General features: G+C 37.9%; 1 protein-coding gene across 1 annotated transcript; it reads left to right on the top strand.

Annotated features, from left to right (window-relative positions):
• Positions 1–1,133: 1,133 nt before the first annotated feature.
• Positions 1,134–7,077, top strand: LOC103780230 (TOX high mobility group box family member 3-like; the record flags this gene model as incomplete). Its single annotated transcript, XM_008947889.1, has 3 exons — positions 1,134–1,306; positions 2,746–2,811; positions 6,823–7,077. Coding segments are annotated over 3 exons (494 nt in total), but the record flags the coding sequence as incomplete, so codon positions are not given.
• Between the last annotated feature and the right edge of the window lie 3,438 nt (positions 7,078–10,515).

The following is a 10,515-nucleotide window of genomic DNA, read 5'->3' as shown; positions in this document are numbered from 1 at the left end:
AATGGGTTTCTAATTCAGAGACAAAAAATACATTTATATAATATTAGTTATGATACATACTAATAGAATCCTAAATATGCCAGGTTCTGACGTCAGTGCCTGAGTCATATACAGTGGGGTCTTAAATCTTGTAGCCCAAGAACAGAATGAATCTAAGGATGTGTACTTGTTACTGTTAGCTTAGATGTTCCTTGTTACATCGTTTGCTTCCGCAGTCTTAATAAAATGGAGAACTCTGTTGTCACCTTCTCCTTTGTTTTACTTGAATAAAGCAAAAAGGAAGAAAAACACTTGGCAATCAGAACAGCAGTAGCTGTGGTGTGAGGAACACATGAAAATCACAACAATGTAGAATTTTACTTTTCAGGGTAGAAGGCAGCTACATTTCCATTTTGGGGCACTGGAGCCCCTAGGATGCTAAAATCAATAAAATAGGATAGGGTTTGTTCCCACTTATTTATCCAATGTCAGAGCTATACTTGTCTATTGTACATTTGCACTTAGAGATAATTTGAAAACTCGATTTTTAATTTTTTTTTTTTTTGTTACTGTAGAAAGAACAACTCTATTGGAGCCATTTGAGTTTTTTATGTAAATCCTTCTTAGTTTGCCACTAACTGACATGAAAAAAAGTGTCCTGTTGATCCCGCTGTTGAGCTGAAACACTATGTCTTTGTGCAACAAATCCACACAAACATATCCTTATGTGCCAAAACAGTAATTTGAATGTGAAATTTTATTTGAATTTTTTAATCTCCAAAGATGGGTGACATCTGGGCTTTTAAAAAATGGATGACATTGCTTGAGTATCTGCATAGCTGGGGATAACAGAGTTTTAATAGCTATGAGGCAGCCTACATATTGTGTTAAGGCCTCTGTTGCTTAACATGTGTTATAGGTTGAAAGATTCAGCATGTTAAGTACACAAATGGAATTTCATACTTCAGAATGAGAAATCTCATCTCATATTACTTCATGATTGTCCTCTGATTTTGTTGATCTCCTGTTTTGCCAACCAGGTACGCAAGGCTCCTATTCTTTGTTTCCATCTTCCTTTTTTCATCCTCTGTCACTATAGTTTCCTCCTCTTCTCTTTTTTTATCTGCTTTTAACTTTTAATCTTTTTGTTTCAGAAATGGATTTGGAGTTTTCAGGGAAAGAGCCTTTCTTGAAAGGATCATTCTGGCCTCTCTACTGCTCTAGGATGCTGGAGGAAATGGAGAGGGAGGGTGTCAAGCTCAGAAACACTTCCCTGCTAAAAAAGTCAGGCTCCAAGGACTGCAGAGATGAACTGAAATGGAGCAAAGTTTGTTTTCCTTTCAGGACAGGTTCAGCTGCTCTGAAGGCACAACAGAGTTCCTTGCTTGGGAAGAACTGTCTGTGCAAGCACATAGTTATCCATCCTCAGGCACCTGTTGCAGAGCTCATGGTGTTAGCAATGGTATTTGCTGTTGTGGTTTTGGGGGGAGCAGGTCGACTGAGATCTGGCAAGATAGAACAAAGCCTTCCTGAAAACAAACAAACAAACAAACTTGCTTTACAGAAGCAAAGAAAAGGAAAGAAATAAGGAAAGAATGCGTAGGATGGCTTAAGCAGCAGTGATGTGACCGGGCATTGCAGGGGCAGCACAGGGACTTTTATTTGATACTCTTACTTTGCAGTGTGTGCTGTGTCTGATAATAATAGAAACGTGAAAATGAGAAAGCCTGTCATTTTGTGTTTGAGTGGTAGCTGCATGACAGGTATGGTATCTGTTCCTTGAAGCAAGGGCTCCAGACACTTGCCTGCTCTGGAACACATGAGAAATAGGTACCAGACTACCTGTCTTTTGGAAGTTGCATTGAAGGGAATAAGGCACACTACGTGCCAATGAACCAAATGCTGATAATCTCTTTCTTGTGCTCAGTATGTAAAAGAAAACGTACTTCTCTCCTTCAACAAATGTTCATACTTGAGAATTTGGAGGATATGACTCGAAGGCATCCAAGAGGATCCTTTCAGATCTCTCGTGTGCAAAAGGAGTTGCATCTCAGTGGAAGCACAAGGGCCCTGAGCCCACCCCACCCTGGGTAAATCTCAAGGCCTCAGTGTGATACATTTTCTCCAGTTTGCAAGATCTTCTGGTGTTAATATGTTCACTGGGGGTGTGGGAGCTCAGCTGGAATGAAGGATAGACAAAAGGGGATTGTTTGGCTTTTTAATATTGTGGAAAGAATGGGATTTTTAAGAACAACGCTGCAGATTCTCATTCTTTCCCTTATAGACCTTCAGCTATTTAAAAACAGGTCTACTTGGAATAGTCATATGCCAGCTACTTTTAGCTGCAGCAGTCCTCCAGATCAGAATCATCTGCAAAAATATTCTAATGCGTGTCAGGAAAGATATAGTAGAGTTGAAATGTCTTTTCTGAAGAACAGTCTCTTTCTAATGGACAATTAATTTCCAAAGTCACCTCTAGGTCTGTGGAGTGGCTTTGCTACATGGACAAAGAAAGCTGAAGAGATGTACAATTGGATATCTTCCATATACACACTGGGGATGCAGAATATGTAATAATACTAATAATGTTGAATCCAATCTAGTTCTGACTTCAAAGAACATCTGCAAAATTGCATCTTATCTGTTTCGGGTTTTCTTTTTTGTTTTGTTGTTTGTTTTTTCCCCAGCTTTTTCTATGCCAAAGATAAGGTAAAGAAAAGTTTATCATGCCATGCATTAAAAGCCTAATATTTATTTTTCTTTCAGTTTGGAAACAATAACAACTACATGAACATGGCAGAGGCAAACAACGCATTTCTTGCTGCAAATGAGGTAGATGTTTTGCTTTTTTTATCTGTGCTCATATTCTGCTGTTTGCTGCAATAATTTTACGGACTTTGAATGGGTGAAGAGTGAAGTGCCGAAATTCTGTGTGTTTTATGGAGCACAAAGTAAAGGTTTTAATGAGAAACAAAATAACCTGACAGCTCTCAGTTACTGGTCGATTTAGCTGTCCATAAGGCTGTTATTTATATAGCATGTCAATAGAAACAAATCTGCTTTATGTATGAAAAAAAATTATAAACAGAAGGAAACAAATGAAAAGCAAAAAAGATGTACATTTTGAAAGCAAGCTTAGCGATAGTCTTTACTAGCTAATGTGCTCATTTCTGTTATAGATACATTTTCATTTGTGTTCTTAATGCTTATAGAACTTGGAAAACTCAAACCAACTTTGTTGCCTGAAGTGAATGTGCTGTGTGAAGGAAACATTTGACCAGGATCAAGAAGAAATGCAGGGGCTGGCCTGGTGGAGGCTGGCTGGGTTGTGGAGGTGATGTATTTGATCACTGCCTTTGAGAATAGAAACAGGAGAAAGGTGTGGCAGCTGCAGTCTCCCTGTATTTGTTACATCTGGGCTGCCTTACAGCCAGTTAATAGACTGTCAGCATGCTAATACTGACTCCAACTCCAGACAGAAACACCTTTTGCTCGTCACTAGAAACCCAGAGCTGTTATTCGAGAGGGATGGATGGGAAGTGCAAGATGCTCCATCTAGTAGTGTGCATAGGAATACGGAGAAGAAGAAGTGAGTGTTTGTGTAGGGTGCCTGGCATAAATGAGGAAAGGTTCGAAAACTGGCCAGCCTTGATTTTACATGTTTTAAGTGGTAATTCAGTCACAGGTATTCTTATGCACTTTTTAAGAGTGATCTCAGAGAAAATAAGCAGAAAGGTGTAACAGTAAATATGAAGGTTAGAATTAAAGAGTCGTATTTTATGAATCATTTATACAATCGTCACCATCTCTTTTTACCCAGCAAGACTGCTTAGATATGGGAATATTGTTTGGCACTAGCTCCAGTGTTATTTGTGATAATGAACACAAACCCCATCTGTAATGACAACATGATGTTTCTTTCTGTAGAATTTCTTTCCTACATTTGAATCAAACATTGATGAAAGCTCTGCTGCCAGCAGCTGTTCAGAGACAATTTAATTCCAGCTGTGATAATTCACCGTGTCAGACATTGGCTGTTATATGTTGATACAACAGTTCTCCAGATTTGCATTTTTATCAAAAGGAACAAATGTTTTGAACATTTCAGTACAGATGGCATTTAACCATGCACACTTTTTTTTTTTTTTTTTTTTTAAATTCTGTAATATACAAATATTTGAAAAGTTAATAACTTTAAAAAATGTGATGGGTAAGATAAATCCCAGAAATAGTGTACCGTCTTTTGGTCATAACAGCACCTTTCTGCAATCCCAAATTGTGTACTATTCAGGCTCCTTTTGCAGGCTGAATAGCCCAGTGATTTGGATTTAAGACTACTTCACCAAAGGTCTGTCGTTCTTCTTAGATTTTTCCTATTTTATCCTCAGTCGTAGGACTGTTATATATTTGTGTTTTGTTGTGTTTTTTTTTTTTGTTTTTTTTTTTTTTTTTTTTTTTTTGTTTTGTTTGTTTGTTTGGGGTTTTTTGGTTGGTTGGTTGGTTTTTTTGTTTGTTCTTTTTTAAAGATATGTACATATTTGGACAAGTTATATTGTGAGTATTAAATTCACATTTAAAAAACATTACAGTGTTCATCGATTTACTCTCCCACTTGTAGTAAGTTATAAGCATTAAGATGAATGCTGTTTTTCTAAGGAAAATACTGTATTATTATCTAGCTGTGTTATGTATTTATACAGCTGTCCTAGAGTTACTCTGTTAGATGGGGAAAAAAGATCCAGTTCTTATAATTACTACTATCTCACAAATATGTCAAGTAAAGAGCAGTTCAAATGCACTATAATAATACTGATTTCACTGAACCCTTTTGCTTGAACAAGGAATAAAAATATGATTGTTAGATTGTTAGTGTTTGCGTGAAAGCAGGAACCTATCTTTGCAATTACTGCATTACAATATATTTAATTATAGTGGGTTTACATTAACGTGAATGTAGCTTTCTCACTATCATTTTGGACCCAAGCACTGCTGAGCTAGAAGCCCATTTTATTCCTGCAAATAATGCCTTAAGAGTGTAATCATAGAGCACATTCAGGCTTAGAAGCCACACGTTTGCTTTATGTTTTCTGTCTCTATGTCATGATTACTATGACCCATTTTAAAACACCTTAAATATTTATTGAAATAATATTTCAAGTGTTAATTACAGTGGTAATGAAAACAGCCAAATGCCACATATCAAGAATGAGTGTTTATCCGTATTGTTAATGTGATATGTTAGATTTCATTAAGCAGTAATGGGGTAGCAAATGAGTCACAAATTACAGTTGCATCTGTTACTAGACCACATTAGTGCCAAAATAACTGCAAATGCAGCCATAGGGTTATGTTCATTAGCCAACCACTTCTCCTGGCCAATCCATCCTTTGTGTTTGTGAGCTATGGGGGCTGCAGGAAGGAAAATTCACACCTTTTGTAGTATAGCAGCAGGGAAGTCAAACATCTTCCTAATCCAGGCCCAGCTTTCCCATCCAGAATTAAGTTGCAGTCTTGCAGTTTGAGCAAGATGGGTCGAGAGTCTCAGCAGACTCTGATGGTGCTGCAGACTGCAGCAATCTGGGACCTCATCATTTCTGGTGTGAGACCAATAATGACAGCTGACAGGTTCTATATGCAAGCAAAGGTTTTCCTTGTGTTTCAGTTTCCATCTTCTCTCAAGCGGTTATTAATTTATATCATCATTAACAGTTTGAAGGATGACAACTTGCAGCAGTTAATGAGATCTTTCACTGAACATATAATTTTTAAATTAACTGGCATTAAGTCACTCTTTCAAACAATGTAAATAATACATAAAACAATTCCGCCCCCCCCAGCTCAAATCCTGAACTAATGCAAACAAACCAATCCCCGAGCAGCCTTGCATGTCCAGAGCAAGACAAGAGTGCCTATTTCAGTATTGCCAACTGCCCAATTTGATCAAGACAGTCCTGATTTGGGTACATTTAAAATGGCCTAATTTCAAGCACTGAATTTCTATTATTAAACAGCAGTGGACCTGAAATAATATATGAAAGTTCATTTAACTTGCAAGAAATTTGAATAAGCATAGCTCATTTGTTTCCCAAATAAAAGTCAGCAATGCTGAAGCCAGATACGGACTCTACTTGAATTAAGATTATCTTTGACAGCCACATGCACACGTACAAACACGCACAAACCCTGAAGATAACTGGCAGTAAATGTTTTGCTCAAGGCATCTTAACAGGTGTTCAGTTTGTAACAAACCTACTGTTCAAACAAAGCTGGCTTGCTTCAGAAAGCACTGGAAGCTTTCCTACGTGTCTATCCTCCAAATTACAACCCTTATTTAAAAGGGTCCATTGTGCCTTTGGGATGGAAAAGAAATAAAGACCAGAATTATCATATTTTATGTTTACTAGTGGCTAAAAAGGAAGCAAAAGATGCGAAATGGTCAGCACTGAGTTAATGTTGTGTGTGTGTGCTACAAAATTGTCAGTATTTTATGAAGCATGAGGGTAACGTAAGCTGTTTGTGCTATTTTACTAACATCAATAAAGTGGCAATTTGTTATACAGCCAAATTCAATGTAGCTGATATACAGACTAACAACAAAGACAGATGTTACTAATTAAGTAGGCATTAAAAAACTGTTAATACTGATACTCCATTAAAGCCATATGATAATGAGACTTAAATCTTTAATCAGAATGATCCACAAACCTCTTCAGTGTATGAAACTAAAATTTTGTTGCATACAGGGTTTGCATTTGAGAACAAAGCAAGATTTGGGCTGCAAGATTTGTGATTGCTGAGAGCAGCGTGCCCTAACATGGTTTGCCTTGTCCTGTCCTTTTGTAGCAGACTTTCCATACGCCGAGCCTTGGGGATGAGGAGTTTGAAATCCCACCCATTACCCCCCCACCCGAGTCAGACCCTGCCCTGGGGATGGCAGATATATTGCTGCCCTTTCAGGGCCTTGGTGACCAGCTGTCTGCACAAGGAAATGAATTTACGCCTCAGTTTCCCCCCCAGAGCTTGGATCTTCCCTCCATCACCATATCCCGAAATCTCGTGGAGCAAGATGGCATCATCCACAGCAATGGATTGCATATGGTAGGTCTGATTCTTTGTGTGCTTCTGTTGCCTGATGTCGTCTGTCAAAGCACAGTAATGCGGATTTGTGTCATTTATTGGTTTTAATGGATCCCTCAGAAGCTCTGTATGGTTTCTTGGTGTTGTAGCCTGACCAAACATTTGCCAGTGTTGTGCACCATGTGCAGGCGAGCCCTGCGTGAATGGTGACACGTGTTGTCGGTGTTGCACAGCAGACAAGGATCTGCCATTATTCAGTTCCCTAAGGCAAATGGTTAAGGGTTTAATATTGGTGAATGCAGGAAGATAAACACGGTTGTTAATGTACAGTGCGATGCTGTTCTGTGTGTGAACAGATCTCCTGTGAAGAAGCAGTCAGGCTTTATAAACACAGAATTTAAATTTTTGGAATGCCCATATACATTGGCATCATGCGCATTCCAAGTGCTGCAAAAGTTCAAAAATGTGTTGCACAGTTGATACTGGCATTGAGAGTTGAAAGGCCATTGGGCTGTCCAGGGTGAACTACAGCATTTAGAAGGGATTGCTTGTCTGTATTTCAAGTATAGGACCCCCACCTGACAGCCATCAGCAGAGTTTGAAAGTGCAGTATTGAGAGTATCTCAGAAAGGGAGCCAGACACAGTATGCTAGCAATAAAAAAATTACTTCCCTATATTCTCTCTCTTCCATGGGCTAAGTCTTTATAAATGGAAATGGATTTTATTTTGGTTTATTTTTAAACGCATAATAGAAGTGATAAGGATGTATTACCTTGACCGTACTCAGAATTAGAGCCACAAAAAGATTTTGTTCTGTCCAGTGCTCTTGTTGGCCAGAGGGACTGGGGCAGTTTGGGCCTGTTCTCCAGTTCCTGGACTGTTTCCGAGCCTTCTGGAATGGGGAAGGGCACACCTGGCGTGGGGAAGGGCTGAGTGACAGGGACTGTTAGTCTAACTCCAGTGATCATCGTGTTAATTAGAACCTCCAGAATCTATACTCAGGCTGATCTTAGTGGGAGGGAATATGGGCCAGTGTCCACTTTCTTCTTGTGTTTTTCACTCAGCTTCAGGGGATCTCCCAGCTGGGGTTTCTCTCAGCCTTATGCAGTAACATTCATACTTGCAGTGATGAGATGCCTCTGTGAGTCACTTTATCATACTTAGCATTTTAAACTCCATGGTTACAATTAGAATTAGTTTCTGTATTGCATGTGGAAGACAGAATGAATATTTAGCTTGAACAGATATTTTACATCAACTGTATTTTTTCTGATTAGCTGCTTTGCAAAGGACCTTTTGCTAAACTTGATGTAGTGAAAATGCAGATTTACTGCTGGACTGTAATAAAGGTCATTGTGTTGTCATGTTATGATTTTATGTAAATCTTTTACTTTATTATTATTATGGCAAGCAAAAATTAATTAAAGATTTACAGATCAACACGGAGCAAATATTTCTCTGGAATTCTCCAGGCTGCTGGCTTCTTTGCAAATTTTAATATTTCCTTGGAGGTCGTCAAGAGCAGCTAGCAATAATATAGAATTTAGAACAAACTTCTCACTGCTTAGGAGGCAGAGAATTCAATTGTTTCCTAGGTACAAAGCAGGGACTGACTAAAACAGATCTCGAAGGATATGATCGTTCTTTTCAGATCCCGTTTTGCCTGGGATTTTGTACGCCCTGGCACACTGAGTGGAAGAATGATCAGATTAATAACAACATCCGAGTCCGGGATGTTGTGCCTGAAACCTGAAGTAATGGAGAGTTTGTAAGCTGAATAAAATGGAACTTGCTCAGAAATATGTAATAGGTGGCATGGGGCTGGATCAGTGTTCTGTTACGTATGTGAGTATCCCCTCAATGTTACCAAGCGATTTGTAACCTTGACACAGTTTTGCCTTTTAATTTTCCATCCATTCACTGAACGTGATTCTTCCATGAGTAAATGCTGTCACCTTACCAGGTCCAAGCAGGAGAGGCCTCATGGTCTCTCTCTTTTCTCTCACCTTTTCTTGCACTGGATTAGAGGCTTTCCATCTTTTTCCTTTTCTTCTAGACTGCCCAATGTAGAAATTAATGGCATAATTCACCTTGACTTCAGTGGTGAGAATTTGTTCCCATATAGGTCAAAGAGAAGATCCAGAGATGCTCGTGCATTCTTATCCCAGTAGTCCAGTGGTATTTTCTAGTATCATTGACAGTTCAAAGCTGTGGATTGGGAACTTTGAAGTTTTGCTGCAGACTTGATGAGGAATTGTGTGATTTGATATGGAGGAGCCACACAGGGCTCAGATGCTGTGTGTCAGATGCTTCCCCAGGACTGCTGGATTTGTTTTATCCTGTGAGATGGAGTGGCCCCTGACATTATATTTTAGTCAATAGTTTTTTTCTACTCTGCTCGTAAATGCCGAGTAGCTTCAGGATGTTTAAAAACATAAACAGAGCATCCTTGCATAGGTTTCCCCTGAACTCATATAGCTCTCTTTAGTAGTCAAATTTTCCGGCAGTTAATCTGTATTTTAAAAATAGAAAATGAAAACTTTATATTACATTTTATGTGAAAAATGTGCACTTTATTAAACTGGTAAATATTTATTAATAATATTAGAATTCATCTTTAAATTAGGCATTTCATGAATTACCGTGCCTCGGAGCTATAAAAAGTTTATTGCTGCAATAAAAAAATGTAAAGGAGGCATTTTGACTATGAAATTTCATTTCATGGTCAATTGAATTTACTATATCTGAAAGAACTAAAGATGGGGTTGTAAAATAATTATGACGTTCATATACACGTACGGAACAATGTTCTTACCCAGCACTACTAAGAGAGTCTTATATAAATTCTGTATTTAATAGTGTATTGCTAGTCACTAAAGCTTCTTTAGCTGAATACAAACTTAAATTATTTTAATATGAAGTGCATTGAGTTTATTGGTTGTCTCATGAAATATTAGAAAGCTTTACTGTAAGCAATATTTAATTTAGATAAATGTAGTCTTACACTGTTGAAAAGTCCGGTAGAAGAATTTCACCTTGAAGAAATGTCATGAGATTTTAAATCACAAATGCTGAAAAAATAAAATGGGCTTGGACAGAATTATGATTAATACTGTGTGTCTTTGGCTTTTTCTATGTACTACCTGACATGTTCACCTATAAACTTGAATGCAGAATTGCCAGAGGCATGGTTAAAAATAGGTTATGTCAAGGTTTTCTTATGTCTCCCTTAGGGTACGGAGTTGGCTAGCTACCTCCTAATGCTTCTGCAACTATCTCACCTATTTCCCAAAGGAAGAAGAAAAAAAAAAAAATTTTTTTTTTTTAACATATTCTTTGTGTCTTATTATATTGAAAAAATCATCAACAGTGCAAGAAATAGATTTGCTCTCAACATAAATTATTATAGGATCATATTGATGAGTTAACAATTGTTCATACTATTAAGACACACATAC

This window comes from Merops nubicus, unplaced genomic scaffold, assembly GCF_000691845.1.
Source record: "Merops nubicus isolate BGI_N331 unplaced genomic scaffold, ASM69184v1 scaffold36679, whole genome shotgun sequence".
NCBI lineage: Eukaryota > Metazoa > Chordata > Aves > Coraciiformes > Meropidae > Merops > Merops nubicus.
This window is presented reverse-complemented; position numbering and strand designations above follow the sequence as displayed.